The sequence below is a fragment of the Pavona decussata genome, unplaced genomic scaffold (genome assembly GCF_977016875.1).
Source record: "Pavona decussata unplaced genomic scaffold, jaPavDecu1.1 SCAFFOLD_254, whole genome shotgun sequence".
NCBI lineage: Eukaryota > Metazoa > Cnidaria > Anthozoa > Scleractinia > Agariciidae > Pavona > Pavona decussata.
The window spans coordinates 2,047,208-2,063,330 of record NW_028145657.1 but is presented as its reverse complement, the minus strand read 5'-3'; the positions used below and the strand labels follow the sequence as shown (position 1 = coordinate 2,063,330).

Sequence of the window (16,123 nt, the reverse complement as noted above, 5' to 3'; positions counted from 1 at the left end):
AAAAATTAGTATTCAAAGTTAACAAAAAATTGTTTCCTGTTAAGAAACATTTGAGACGTTTATCACTTACCGGGCCCGTTATATCACACAAACCAACCGGTCTTGACCGGAATATTGAGTCTACAGGGACAAGAAAGACAGAAAATGACTGGGGCATAGATTTAATCTTCATTTTCATTGCGAATGAAAAAACACCCGTTCTAAAAAACAAATAATTTAGGACACAATATATAGCGGGTTCAGAGGAACAAAGAAGCGTCAGTTTGAATACTGAAGAATCTGTTTCTTCGTGATTTGAATATGGATGAGTAAAAACAATAGAATAGGCATTTTGTTTCTTCTAAGCAGTCGAATTTGTTGCGGCATTTTCAGTTTCAGTTCTGCTTACACACACGAAATGTTGATCACGCAAGATACCTTAAATTAACTTTGAATGTGCAAACTGACTCCATCCGAGCTAAGTTATTTACATAATCACAAAAGAAACAAAATGTCTGTTATATTGTTTTCCCTCATTTATATTCAAACCACAAAGAAACAGTCACTTTGATGGTAGTATAGCGAAACGCCAGACAGGCATAAGTTTTAATGTGTCTACAGAAGTTTTTCAGTAAACCTCTAATCATACGAAAATGTGTAGGGAAAAAAATGTAAAAGAATTAAGCATTACCTTGGCAATGACTTAGCTTTATTGTCCGCTTCATTAGTCAGGCGGTTTGCCATGATTCAAAAATATTTTTCGCACTCTATAGTCTCCCAGATAAGCGATAAAAGTAGTGCGTTGCTGACTGAGCGCGACTCAGGCACAAGTTAGCGAAGCTCGTCCACTGAAATTCCTCAAAGGCTTGCGTATACTCAGAGATTTGCTTTTTGTAACTCAGTTCGTTTCCTTTCGTACAGTTGTTTATTTGTGTTCATTCAGTTTATCAGGATCCATAACTTTCCCTTGTTTCAGTAATTGTAACCAGTAGCTAACTTCAGGCCTCTGTGCACGCTACGCCAAAGTAGAGTAATATAAGGTCCTCGTCCCCAATATTATGAACCGAATGCCAGAACTGCGGTGCCACCGTGATACAACATCCTACCTCTAAATCCAACTCCGTGTCTTCATCACAATTCTCCTCTGTACGTCCTACAATGAATTTTCCCTGGCCTTTCAAGCAGAAGAAAGTTTCGTATTTTGACGGATGAACATGGCGTTCAACAGAGGAACCCGATGGCATAACAGCTTGTGAAAATCCTGTCATATTAGGTACGAGCGATGGCCCAACCAGGGTTCTTTTTCTAATTGTTGAATCAGTGGGGCCGTGCGACAAGCCGATCTCTGGCTGTTCTTCAAGTTTCCGTAAGAGCACTCCCTTAGAAAATTCGGGGTTTACAGCCGCCATCTCGATTCGCTACCGGGTGGAATGCTACTAGATCGTGGGCATGCAATACACGACAGCGACGGCCGAGGTCACGACATCAGTCACTTGCCCAGAGCCCTCGCTACCCTTGTCCAGCGGTTCCCGTTCCGCTGGACCGACCTTCCTGTTGCCGGTCCCGTCTAGGGATGACAAGATGATTTTGCTGTTTTAGACAATCATTGCAATTCGACGGTTGAAGAAAACTAAGCGAACTAAACTGAGCTTACAAAAAGCTGTTCATTGCACTTTTTACAATAACTGTCAAAATTCCTGCGTGCTGATTGGCTCGTAGTTATTGTCTATAAGAGTACAGACTAAAAATGACGTCAGATGCAACTCGCGCGCTGTCTCAGCGAAAAAATAGCCAATTCCTTTCATAATTTTTCCTTGTTATTGTGAAAAACAAATCAACGGCAGTTTGCTATGGTCTATACTCAAAGACCATAAAATGACGCCATAAAATGTACAAAACTTGGCAGTGAAACCACTCCCTGGGGCATGTGGTTCCACTTGAGTTTTGAACATTTTCTGACATCATTTTATGGTCTATTTAACAATTATTCCACGAGCGCGCGTTGGATATGAGATGATAGATAGCCAACGAGGCGCGTAGCGCCGAGTTGGCTATAATCATCTCATATCCAACAAGCGCAAGTGGAATAATTGTTTTATTAAAAACAACCGAGAAATATTGCTAGATCTTACTGATTTCGCTGTGCAAGAACGACCACAAGGCAATTTAATGGTTACCATTTCTCGGCCATGGTATAATTGCTCATATACCATGGCCGCTAAGCCAATCAAATCCCTCGAATTGCATTATACAATGATGCAGTTTTTAATAAAAGAGTATAGACCATAGAAAACTGTTGTTGATTTGTCAAAAAACAAGATGTTTTTCAACTAACAATAACTTCCACACACTCATGTATCAACATTAATTTGAATTTATTTTTTCCCAGTTAATGTACAGGTAATAATCACAAGATCCACAGTGAACTGTTCACGTTAAATACCTTGCTGTGCCCATCAAAAACAGAGTGAGGGAAGGTGCCATGGTGACAGTCAAGATTTGCCTTTAGAAAACTCGTTGAATGCTCCTAAATCTGTCATAAAGAAAACTTGGTTTTCTAATTTGGGAAACGTGGAACATTTCTAGCGTGATAACCAATCAGTCAGTATATTTGAAGAAATCTGCATTCTCAGGACGAATCGTCGCATGCGCCCTTTTCCAAGTGAGCTCTTCAAATGCATTCAACTCCCCCTTCCCGCACCTCACATGGAGAAGCGCCCTAACTTTACACATAAGCTGGCACAACTTCCTACTTGCTTGACTTTGTTAAGACCTGGAAAAGACTTCCGGGTCAGCTATTCATATCATTAGGGGGCTGTGGGCTTGATTACCACATACTGTCCTGGGAAAAATGGCCACAATAGTGTGCCCAAGAGAGTGAAGGAAGTTTGCTATCTGTGAAATTTTGAAAACTATACCGGTACTTCTTCTCATATTCCTCTCTAAGTGACATGTTATCTTCCTTTTCCTCTTTTCGAAAACCAACAACTTTTTTTATCTGTGTTAAAATAATTTTACAAATAATTTTTGCTTCTATGTTTCTTTAACTGAAAGGTCAACGATGAACACTGATTTCATTTTATATGTACACAATTACTATACTTGTTTTTGAAGTGAATGTGCTGCTCAAATTCCAACTTCCTGCGGAAGTTCTTATTTAGTTCCCTACTTTGGCTTTTAAGAACCCTCTCCCCCTCCCCCTCAGAATTTCCAACAACCTTCCACAGGGGAGAAAGGGACATTTTTTCAGAAATGCACATTGTGATAACATCAAACAGCTACCCTTTAGTATCAAGGAGATGAAACCAGCCAAGGCTTTAGCCAGCAAGGCGTCCTGAACACTACGTTAAAAAAATTAATTGAAACTTCATTTGTTAAAAGCCTCAAACCAGCCCAGACTGGCTTGTTAGTTGTATCATGGGGATATTATATCACTGGTGGTAAAGGTAAGACTTTTGAACGAGCAGTGATTGTCTGTAGTGTTGGTGAAGACCTATGACTGCCACAGGAAGTTCACCAGGAGTCACCACGAAAAAGTGATCCAATAATGTAAGAAGGAACAACATAAGCTCCATACGCCTGTGGTATATGACAACTGATGAGCCAAAGGAATGTATCCACTTCTCTGTTCTGGTTTACCCTGTTTTCAGAACAATACAGCATTTTACACACAATCCAGATTACCATTCAGGACTGTTTGCTGCATCTTCAAACACCTGAAACAACAGACATCAGTCAATGAATATAATAAGAATTCCATTTGAGCAATGAGTATCGAAATTAAACTTTTAATTTCTTAAATCATAGCATAAAGGAAGAAAGAAAAAACATACAAAAGGCACAATACCTCAAGTAGATTTCTAGGACCAACGCTATTTTTAGACAAGAATCCTTCGTCGTCAAACAAGCGGCATCGCCTGCTCTCTGATGGAGGTGTATATCGCTGATGCTCTGGGCTGCTTGTATGAAAAGGTGGAGTAAGCCTGGAGAGGAAAAACAAAAGAAGATGTCAAATGAACATACATGTAAAATATTTGCCTAACTGCAGAGTGCAACAAATAGGAATCTACAGTAGGGCAAATGAGGTAAATCAAAAAGTGGTGGGGGAACAGGGTGTACTGTGAATCTTTACACCCCTTAGTCTCATCTTGGTTTTAATTCTCTTGTCTCTGTAATAAAGATCATACAAGCAAAATTTAGCCTGCCTCGCAGATGTACGCGGTCTCGTTGGGGGGGGGGGGGGGGGGGAGATTGCGTGATGAGCCAAAAGAGAGTCATCAAGTAATGCCTACAAAAAGCAAATGAAGCTTAATTTTCCATCACTGTCTTTTGTTTATAGGGTAACAATGAGAGAGATCTCACCTTCCATTCTCAGAATGAATGTTTGGTGATATTTTCAATTGATCCATGTGACTGCAAGGTGTGAGATGAACAGGGGAACTGCAGTATCCATCACTGAAAAGAAAAGCAAAATTGAACTGACAGCTATTTTGTCATTGACATCAATGCTGAGTGCTTGAACAAACTTGTCTATTTATAAGGAAAGTTTCACAAAGACGATGCTTCTGGGCTCTATAATAATGGCTGTAAGTGAGAAAATACCTATGGGAATTCAAAGCCACAATTCAACATGTTTCTGTCATGTGATGCTTAAAGTAGTCAGAAGTGAGAACATAAAGCAGTTACAACAGGTTCACAACATTTGTTAGAGATCAAAAGAACTGACGTCAACATACCTATGCCAAGGAGGCTTAGGAATGGAATGTGTCAGCATTTCTTCAAATGATACACTGCAGTTGGGAGTGCTGCTGCTTTCATATATGGAAGTATTGAATGACTCTGTCAAAAAAGATACCATGTTGGTGGACTCATTATAATTTGGCAACTGCAGAAATCCATTAACTCAGAAAATGTACTTCAAATAGCAAGAGAAATATTATTGCCTGGCACATCACAGTTGTTGGCCAATTCTCAGGTTCTGCTTACAATACTGGTGTAAACATTTTGTTCCAGGGAAATTTGTACAAATTTCATAGCATGGTAGTAGAACAGGCATAATTAACTTCAAAGTAAATACATGTAACAAGTGCAAAGCACAGGAAAGCTTGTGCAAGTCACAGATGGCTTTAGTTTTGTTTCTCATTGGTCGAGGAATGATGAGTTTTTCCAACCAATCACTATAGCCATGGTAAAGCTGTTTTCAATTAAGTTTGATAAAACCGAAGCTTTAGTAATTTACGACTGGCCAATCAGAACAGAGACAAACAGTTCATGAACCAATCAGAATTCAAAGCAAATAAATGTTTACAACCGGATGTGAAAATGCATACAAGCAAGTTTCTTGTTAAGTAAAATTCCATTTTCAAGCACAATTGCTTGCCCGATGTAAGTTCACTCAAAAGCATTGAAATTATGAGAATTGATTGTAAACAACTCTAAAAGAGCTGCATATCCTTACCATCTGAAGAAAAACTGAAGTCTTCATGGAAGGAGGTGTCCTGAGGTTTTGAAAAGGATTTACCTGCAGAAAGCCAAAATTCTGGAAAAAAGGAAAGACAGTAAATACAATTGAAAGTCTGTAGCAGTTCATGAAAATGCTACTAAAACTTGAGTTTAGAAAAGACAAGCACTTAGTCTGCAAAAGGGGAGAATAAACAAACTAACAGACACAAAAAAATTAGCCCTAAATATTTTTCCATGGCAAAAGTCTTGTATTAAGAAAATATTTAGTACACATCTCATCCTAAATGAAGAGGAGATCCTGAATCCAGGTCCAGGATTCAAATCAACGTTGGTGGACACACTATTGACATTTTAACTTGGAATTTATGGAGTTTTCTATCCAAAAAGTTCACATTGAACATAGATTCTTACCTCCAAATGGACGGAAAGGCCATAGTATAATCATCCACACCCACAACAAAATAGCATAAAGTACTGAATACATGCTGAATACGGATTCCTTCTAAAAACAACAAAAGATTGCAAAGGGGTAATTATTAATTCACCATATTTTCACAACACACATTGCGTCAGCATCATCCTCAAAGTGATAACTTAAGGTGGCTTACTACAGTTTTAATGGAGTATAAGGGCACAACTTTTAACTCTTTTAAAAAAGGTTCCAAGCTGTTTTTCCCTTCACTATTTACTGTTTGCTTAAGTCTTTTACGATTCTATGTGAAATTTGAACAATTAAACGTCAACAAATAGCCAAAATGAGCGACCGAGTATCCAATGAGAGACTGGGCACTAGTAGGTTAAGTCACGTTTTTCTCAAATTCTACCCGTATGACCCCACCTGAAAATTTCGGGAATAAGAAATTGGGTCTGATTTAACATTCATGCAAAGTAAAATAAAAATCTGTACGACAGTTTCTGTGCAAACCAAGAGAATGTGAAATCAAAAATAGCTCAAAATCTGTCTTACAGATTTTTCAAAAATTTTGGCTCCAAACGTGATTTACCCGAACAAATCAACCGTGAAAATTTCATCATAAGTTGTACGGTAAGTTTACAGGTAATCCTCGATCAAAGACAGGTTTTTACAACCTCGGACGAGAATTGAATTGCGCATGCCCTTTATTTAAGCACGCGCTCATGTAACGCCATGTATCGCGTGCGAGAAAGGTACCGTAAATTAGAGCTCTTTTACCGAATGTTTATCAAACTTTTTTGCCATATTTTTTTGGCCCTAGGCTTGATTACATGTTTGAACGGAGTTTTGAAACTATCGCTACATATACCAAAGAGATTTGACGCCTTTCAAGTGCTGAAGTGGTTTTTGTTACTTCTTGAGGTTACTTGAGTCATTTTTACGCGCGCGACAAATACTGACGTGTGGCAGGCTATCATAGCGCGTGCTACTAAGTCTCGGAAAAACTGTAGTAAGCCACCTTAAAATAGACAGTTACTTTGTTAACACCAATTACAATATGGACTATTGACAAACATACAACTTGAAAGTTAAACTGACATTGCAAATGAATAATCACATTTAGCTATCAGTAATGACAATTCCCACAAATATTCAATGAATATTAATACTAGTTTTGCATGGCAAACTATGAACATGAAGCTAATCATTGCAGCAAAATTCTTAGTTATTAATTGGCACCATTTTCTTAATGGGTCTATTTGCTTACTACACTCATACACTGTACATGTACACTGTACATACCATCCAGCCATAAAAGTACACTCTTCGCCTTCTTTTCCAAGCCTGTCTTACTGCTGGTTCTGCTAATATCTCATTTACTGTTGGCCTACATACAGTGCATACAAAACATCGCATATTTGGCCAAGTTGTACAATTTAAAATGAGATTAGCTATAAACAAGAATGTCAAAATATAGTGACATCACATCAGATTGTAAGGCTGAGTTCCTTCCAAACAACCTCTCTATCTGGACTTTATCTGGTTCAGGGTTAATTGTCCATAACACCCACGTTTTACAGGTGTTGACCTCTGAATAACCAGGTAATTGCTTTAAAATATTAACAGCATGCAAAGGAAAATCAACACACCTTTTCTGTGGTAGAGGGTTCATCATCCATGAAATCAACCTTTTTAGGTCTGGAGAAATACCTAAGTGAGCAGAATAAATTCTACTCAAGCTATCAATACATTTTACCTGCCCCAAGCTTTGAGCAAGAAATTGAAACTTATAAGGCTGGATAAATTCTCACTGATAATTTTTCAAAACAATACAGGCATCCACCTAGACAACCCTCTGACTAAAACCTTGATCTGCTTATTCCAGTAACCGTAGCCACAAGCTCAGAGCAAAACTCAGCCTAACGTTACATTGTTTGATGCAAAATTAGCCAGGGACAAATAAGGGGCAATACTTGTGGAAAATTGTGGAAAAATTATTTTGTAAGTCAACATTTTTTTGCTTTTCTATAGACTCCCTCATCACTATTTTATTTAGTATTGTATAATTATCATGAACAACAAAATTGTATTAGTGTTGGAAGCAATAAATTGAATTGAATTGAATTGAATTGAACTTTAGGCAAACACTATTTAAACCAAAATATCTGAAGAAAAATTTGAAACTGCCTAACATTTGTCATAATTGAGCAGTCTGGTGCATGCTCCCAACTATTCAAATATTTCAGCCCCTTGATATTGCAATGAATAGCACCTGCCCTGCACCTTAATTAAGGACTCATTTTCCTAAAGTATATAACCAGAAGCTACTGCTAAGATTACATTTATCTCCTAAGAATTAAGAAGCTTGTATTAAATATTTCTTATTTTGCAAACCTTGTGTGAACACGTCAGGAAGCTGTCCATTCCTGAGTTGATGCCATGTGTCTCCACCTCGGGGTAAATCAAGATCACTGGCTAACTCTAGAAGAGTTATTCCCAAGCTGATGAACAACGACAAAAATGTACCTCAGTTATCACAATGCCTTAGAAAATATTCATGTCTCAGTCTTGATGTTAAAAGCCAAGTAGTACACCCTAATCTGGTAGTTTTGCAAGGTAATTTCACATTTGCAAATAATAATAATAATAACAAAAACAACAACAACAACAACAACAATAATAATAATAATAATAATAATAATAATAATAATAATAATAAATGAATAAATAAATAAATAAATAAATAGATAAATAAATAATAAATAAATAAATAAATAAATAAATAAATAAATGAATAAATAAATAAAATTATGAATAAAAAACATTAAACAAAAATATATGAACAAAATCACTACGTAATAATTTTTGGGGGGGGGAAAAGCTAAGAAATGTCCAAGGCTTTAAATACTGAAAAATAAGTGTTTATACACACACATAATTTTATATTTGGCAAGCAAGTGATCAATGACTGTGCACATTTTTTTTCTTTCTAGATGAATATTTAATTTTTATGGGTTTACATGTAAATGTTGTTTTGATCTTAAATTTTTGTTATGCTTGAAAAGAGGGTCCCCAATAGGTTTTTTCGGGATCCGGTATTTGGCTTTTTTAAAGGTCGGGAGTCTGGATTTTAGCGGAAAAGAGCGACGATATTCGGGATATAGAATTAGTGATGGGACGCGGGATTTGACGCTTTTACGAAGAGGGATGCAGGAAATGTTACTCTAAAGAAACGAGATCCAGGAAGTCCGGTGTGGAAAATGTTCAATGAAAATCTGGTTGTCACCATGCTGGAAGAGAAAAGAAATTCATTACGGCTGCTATGTCTTTACAGATAAAATTTCGTCAGTGCTCCCTGAGACCTTGCAGTTAACTTGAGCTAATAAGCCTAAACAAATGCCACAGAGCTAGTGTACACAACGGCATAAAGGAACTAATTCAAACGGCTCTGAATGATAAGAAAATCTCCATTCTGTAAATTTGAGTAGTTTCCTTCATGATCAAAATCAAAAGGTTGACAGAGAGATCTCACCACATTTTGATCGAAAAGAAAAATCTCTAAAATGTACTCAGAAAATTAAGCACTTAATCCAGAAGTGTAAGATACATTAAGCAACCAGCGGAAGTGGTGTTTGGCCTGTCATCTTTTCAAATATCTGTTGCAGTGCCACATTGTGGTACGTGAGTAGCAATGCTCTTCAGACTTTGATGGCCATTATCCCTGACTGAAAAGTTTTCCAAGGATCAACGTGATTAGAAAAGTAGCTCTCACCATTCAATTGAGAGAAAAAAAAAAAAGGAAAAAGTACAAGCTCTAAAAGAAATTGCAAACTGACTTATTGACTGACCTTATTCGCGAGAAACTTTGAAAACGTCTTAAATGAACGATGTCGTCTTTATGGTGGAAAGAAAGACCAGTGCTCAGATTTGCAGTGGTAATTTACATCCAACTGAAAATGCCTTTTTTCGTGGACGTAAGGAGCTTGAAAAAAATTATGACCTGGCCGGGATCGGGATTGGGCTAAAACAGCAATCGGGATTACGGGATTGAGGGAAAATTTTGTCCGGGATGGCGGGATTCAAGAACCCTATTGGGGACCCTCTGAAAACAAATGAAAATAAAATATGCATAGAAATGAATGGTAAAAGGACAATAAAAATTTATTCCTTGATTAAATCTAACGAACAGATTATTTGTGAATAAGCTTTCAGATCTATACCTGAATATGTCAGCGCTCTTAGTGAACCTTCCTTGCATTAATTCTGGTGCCAGGTATTTAGGGTCTCCTTCCAGAGCTTGGGTAGTATCACACTGGTAATGAACATGTATCATGTGCACTTTCAGATCATTACACGTTACAATACAGTTTTCTTCACAAATGGATCCATCAAATGACAAACACCCCTCCTAATTGGACACCTTAGGTCACAGTAGTACCTTGGAGGTGCATTTTTCATTCATTCATTCATTCATTTTTTTTTTAATGAATGGGTGTTTGTAGGACATTCTGATTTTCTTGGGTCCAGCCACACACAAACCAGAGCTATCAATAGTAGGAAGCAACTGGCTATTACTTGTAGGCAAATTCTGCAGAGATGGCTGATAACTGAGTTTAAAACTGGCCAAAAGAAACAATCAAGGAAGATTTTCTTAGTTTATGATCACATACTTTTCTTAAGGAAACAGCTTCTTCAAAAGCCCTGAGAGACAGTCAATCTTTTCCAATTTCACAATTCAATTATGCAGGTACCTTCCCTGCATGTAAATGAACACTTAGACGTGATCCCACAGTAGTCCACCTACCCTTTAATTGACTATAAATAAATAGTACTCACTTTTGAGAGCTCCAACACCAAACCAAAATCTCCTATTTTACACAGCCCATCTCGACCAATAAAAAGGTTTGCTGGTTTGATATCCATGTGGACCATATCATTGTCATGAAGATGCTTGAGGCCCTGGTAATACAAACAGAAAATCCAAAAGTTACTACTGCTTGTCCACACAGTGCAGTTCCAGAAAAAAACCACACCCATCCTGTGGATGGTCATTGGAAATTCCTAGATGGGAGGGGGGTCTTAAGGACGTTCGCGCGAAAAAGTTCTGCCCCACAGATTTTTTTCATACTTTAGGTAAGGTCAGCTGATAAGTTTTTGATGTCAGAAATGCAAAAAAAATTGGGGGTCACCGACTTCGTTTCAAAGATACAGCGCTGGAAAAATACCCTGATTTTGAAAAGTTGGGCCTTCGTAACTCAAAATGATCTCCACAGTTTTAAGTTTAAAATATTCAAGGTGAGTAACTGGAGACAAACTATTTTAGTCAAATTTTATCTAAGCGTATATGTTTCGTAAATTAGTCCAACTGGTGTCATCCTTGTAATTGAATGTAGCCCTTAAAGAGGACATTTGCGACCGTCATATAGACAAAATGAGTGTAATTCGATGGCGCGTGGACAGAAAAATAGAAAATAATCAAACTTCTGCCCCATAGATTTTTTTCATTTTTCTCTAAAACGTAGACAATCGATAAAGAAAGTGATCAATTGAAAAAAAAGTGGGGGTCACCAGACATCTAAGAGAGTTATAATGAAGACAAGCTAGCCGCTGTGGTGACAGATTCCAAAGTCACGTTTTTGCGTGACAGGTCAGAGAAGCACTGGAGCCTAAACAGGGATATCTATCCCATCATGCACAGCTCACAATGATTGCTCGAGTCAATGTTTTCGTTCGAGTGTGCTGTCAAAACTCTGATCGTTTAAGTTGTTTATTGTTATTCTACCTTCAAAACTTATACAGCTGTTTAGCCAATGCCAAGAAAATGCATCTATAGCCGTTAGCGAGGCGAAAATGTGAGAAGTAAGCTTATTTATTTACGTAGAATGGGTATGTGGAGATTGATTGTACACGGGATTGGTGATCAATAAAATTGCTCTTGTAAGGTAAGACTTCCTTGTTTAGTATCAAAACTTAAGAAAACTTAAAGGTGACTTCGTTTGACGAAGAGACTACATAAAGTACTGCATTTCAATTATTTTGTTATATTGAGAGTCAAGTAAATATATAAATCTCTTCGCGCGAAATACCCGCAGGACAGTATCAACGCCTTTACTTGGGCTTTTTGTTGCAACCTTAACCCGTCTAATCGTTTCACGTTAAGTTTTCGTTTTTAAAACTGTGCAACGGATATGAATTTCCCCCTTTTCCCCTTTTTAATGCTGTCACATCGGCCGACATGTGTGTTTACCTCCGTGTATCGTCAACCATGAATTGCGTGGCGTGTGCGTTACTTGCGCATTAAAGATGCGCATAAACAATTAGCGCGAACGTCCTTAAAAGTCAAAATTTTAGAAGCAAAGTATGAGGCTAAACTGGAATTTCCTAGGGAGAGGGCGGAATACAAAAAAAATTCCATGGAAGGACAAAAGATAATTATTATTTTCTGGAACTGCACATTACATGTCAGTAATACTATCAGAATCAAGCAGGTTATATGAGTTATTTGTCTCTACGCATGATCTTAATTAACCTCTTCTTGTATTTAAATGAATTGATGAAAAATGAAATGATACATGAGTCTACCATTGTTATTCTATGCACTAACCAAACTCAGGTCAAGAAGAAACTCCCAGACTACAGATTCACTTGTCGAGTCATTTTTCTCCAAGTAGTCACTGAGGCTGTCAGAAGGAAAATAAATAACTGCATCAGTCATCTCAACATACAGATATATAATGTGAACACCTTGGTTAGTTGTACTTACATTCACTGCTTTAAACAAATCAGTTAAAACACTGATACCACAAGAGATACATGTATACGTAACTGGGAAATCCTTGTGGTACTGATCTCCTGCTAAAGAACAGTTGAATGATCCTGATGACAAATCTTAATTCTATAATTTTCACTTAAAGAAACTGATCCAGTATTGCAAAAAAATATTTTGTAACATATTGACCTTAGCAGAATGTAACTAAGTGACCAACAATTTGGTATCCATATTTCACACTCTCTATACATTAGTTATGGCAGATCAATCTAAATGTTCATGTTCATCAACAATCCTGATGATACGAATCATCAGGACAAAATAATGTATCTGATTTACAAATATGAAGACTCATGTTAGTACATGTTTTCCTTTATAATTAACTGTTAATGGTTTTCACCTTTACAGACATACATGTAAGTACCAGTGTATGTAAAACTTACCTCATCTCACATAACTCTGTTTGAATATACAGATGTTGCCTACAAAAAATTAAATTAAAAAAGCATGTCATATTGCATTACAACAACACAAATCAAATAAAATGTAACAAGTAAGTCCAAAAAGACCATGCAGGTAACCCTTCAACTGCAACTCACCTTTCTTCCCAGGCTTTGACAAATTTAACACAGTTACGATGACACTTGAGTAGCTCATGTTTGTTAACTTCTTCAAGTTTATATTTCCTGGATGTACAATAAATAACAAAGAGAACAAAAGTTACAAATCAATGTTAAACTTATTGTTTGAATTTAAGTACACTAAAAATGTTTTACTTTACCTGTCTGCATCACCACGAAACTTGTCTCTGGACTTTTTCACTGCATAAAGACAGCCATCTTCTTTGCTCCTCACTTTGAACACCTTGTAAAAAAATGGGAATATCAGTCCACTGAACTTGCTTGTTCAAAATTTGCAAGAAGTTTAAAATGAGTTTTGAAAAATTATCCTTTTTAAAAATGTTTCAAGCCAAACTCCAACTCTCAAGCTTCCAAGGCCATGTCCCTGCTTTTGACTGAATTGTCACTTTGTCAGATGTCAATTATTCCAAGTTCTTAATTATCTCTTGCTGCATTCAGACTTTAAGAAAAGTGAAAATCACACTTCACACAATCCAGAATTTGTAGAGTGGCATACCTCTCCAAACGAACCTGCTCCAAGTCTACTAATTACTTCAAAACACTGTGGAATTAAAACAAAATTCACATTCAGTTTTTTATACCAGAATCTTTAGCTAAAGTCACTGTGAAATATGACGACAGTGTAGTTGGCCATCTTTAATATGGTTGTCAAAGAGACAGACTTGAGTGTCCATAGTACGAAAGTGTTGGTATTGTTGAGAAAGAGTTTGTACAAGTTCCAGTCAAGTCAACTGTCCACAACAAGGTGTCCACATTATTTCAAGTCATCTATGACAACAGGTTTGGCTGTGGTTTTGCTTCATACAGCAAAGGCACCTTCACTCAGCAACATAAGTTTATTTCCCTGAGTTAACAGCACATGTTTATGACAAACGTTCACATGTTCAAGTTTGCTAACAGTACTGTTATTGGCGAGGAAAGACTAGCTCTTATATTTGTTGGCAAAACGTTTGCAAACTGTTACTGTGAAGTTCACTAATGTCAACTTGCATTTGCCAAATATATAATAGTTTGCAACTTTGGCTTGCCATGTGAAGGTGTCTCAAGTCTGTAGATATTCATATGTACCTGTTCAAAATAGAGATCCTTTGATTTTTCATTATAGTGAGGGCTTCTTATTTCTATATCATTAGAGTCAAGGACTTAAAATACAACTCTCCTGAACATGACCATACTTCACCTTGGGAGCATATAGGGAGAGCGGATCATATTTTTACAAAATAATATTATTCATATCACACCAACGTCACCAAGCTTACAGTGTAAAAAGATGAAGACAGTGGTGGTCAGAAGTGGTAGGATTCTGTGTATTAATTCGAAAATACAGTTAATTTTCAATAAATTTTGAGACCTATAGCTGAGCTGAAATTTTTCGGTGAGAATCCGTGATGTCGCAATTCGCTGAAAAAATGTGGCAAACTTCTAATAAGCAGAGTTGGCCACAAAAGTGTTACGTATAACATATCATTTGAAATATAAGTGTAACTTACATATCTAAATTACACATGCTTTATAAGTGAACGTACCAAAACCACTTTACTCGACAAAACCTCTTCGAAAGTGGTTTGTGTCAGAAATTTGTAATTTGCCAGCCAACTTCAGTTATTTGAAGGTAGTTCACACAACTCTATTCAAATTTTAAAAGGATACTGCTTCCATTTTCTCGAAAACTGACTTGCAAAGCTCCAACTGAATTCCTTCTTGTATGTTTAAAAACCCTACTTATGGGCGGTGCAGATTTCACCGGAGCTCGCGGAGGTAAACAATCTTCCTCGATCACCTTCTTCTGCTGGTTGTTTTTCTTCGGTTTTCTGTGGCTAAAAGCTGCCTCGCTAACGATGTTAGGTATAGGACGAGGACTCTTGAAAGTTCCCTCCATATTTCAGGGGGCTTTTCAATTAAAATAAGCTAAAATGTGGCCTTGTAATGCCATAAGGTTATGCAAGATGTTTTTCTGCGGCCAAGATGGCCGCCCCCCAAAAATGACGAAGTACAAAATTTGGCGCCAAAATAATATGCGCATAAATATTCACGTGCAAAGCACGTGACGAGAAAGGGTTTAGTCATCAGGCTCTTCATAGCCTCCTCGACTTTACGCGTTCAGTGAAGATCAGTTAAATAAACAGCTTGTTTGTAGCGCCATCATACCCCTATGTCCCACATCTGGTCGTTTCAACCCTTTGCCATATTTTCGCAGTCCCATACTTTATTTTGCATGCAATTCCGCAATATTTTTTCGAATACTCAGAGGCAACTATTTTTTCCCAACCAATCAAACAGGCCATATTCATCTTCGTGCAATTAAAATCGATCAATTCCTTTGTTCATGCCATATCATTTTAGAGACACTTGTAGTGCGATTGGTAATTATTTGTGAAACAGTGGATCACTTTTAATGGATTCTCTCAAAGCACGTTATGTCCTTCTTTTTTTTCTTCTTGTTTTTCACGTGACGTCACCAAATTCTAGAATTCAAAACTGGGAGGCCTACAAAATTTTTACCTTCATTCAAGGAAAGATTACCTAAAAATATGTCTGTTCACAATTTCTTAGCTCGATGTCGTGCTTCCTTTTGAAAATAGAACAGTTTCAATTTCTGAGTTTCCATCGTGCGTGACATCAGGAGGACGGCCGTGACAGAGCTTTTCGGTATCTTAAAAATGGCTCTTCGGGTGATTTTCAGCATTCTAAACAATTCAACTTTGAGGAAAAATATTAATCTAAACATTCGAAAATTCACAAGGGCAAACAAACATCTTTTCTGGCAAAAGTGAACTCCAGATGTTTTTTTCCTATTTCCAGCCGCCATGTTTGTGCCCCTTAGAGGAACACAAACATGGCGTCTCCATACTAAGC

The 16,123-nt window shown here is 37.2% G+C and overlaps 1 protein-coding gene and 1 long non-coding RNA gene across 3 annotated transcripts; one reads left to right on the top strand and one right to left on the bottom strand.

Annotated features, from left to right (window-relative positions):
• The first annotated feature begins 1,770 nt into the window (after nucleotides 1-1,770).
• On the top strand, nucleotides 1,771-3,116 carry LOC146456542 (uncharacterized). The gene is made up of 2 exons (XR_014858788.1): nucleotides 1,771-2,060; nucleotides 2,141-3,116. It is a non-coding gene; the product is annotated as an uncharacterized LOC146456542 (long non-coding RNA).
• LOC146456541 (membrane-associated tyrosine- and threonine-specific cdc2-inhibitory kinase-like) lies at nucleotides 2,336-15,245 on the bottom strand. Of its 2 annotated transcripts, none has more exons than XM_085092967.1 (18): nucleotides 14,918-15,245; nucleotides 14,336-14,388; nucleotides 13,764-13,808; nucleotides 13,408-13,490; nucleotides 13,226-13,312; nucleotides 13,070-13,108; nucleotides 12,462-12,537; nucleotides 10,694-10,816; nucleotides 10,078-10,169; nucleotides 8,252-8,358; nucleotides 7,507-7,567; nucleotides 7,160-7,244; nucleotides 5,854-5,944; nucleotides 5,438-5,518; nucleotides 4,716-4,818; nucleotides 4,342-4,434; nucleotides 3,827-3,962; nucleotides 2,336-3,695 (listed from the first exon to the last, which is right to left on the bottom strand). In XM_085092967.1, the coding sequence occupies exons 1-18, from the start codon at nucleotides 15,144-15,146 to the stop codon at nucleotides 3,660-3,662; spliced, it is 1,620 nt and encodes a 539-aa protein (XP_084949093.1). In that variant the 5' UTR covers nucleotides 15,147-15,245; the 3' UTR covers nucleotides 2,336-3,659. The 2 variants fall into 2 exon arrangements, with proteins under 2 accessions (XP_084949093.1, XP_084949094.1); XM_085092968.1 differs by having other exon boundaries at nucleotides 5,438-5,500.
• Between the last annotated feature and the right edge of the window lie 878 nt (nucleotides 15,246-16,123).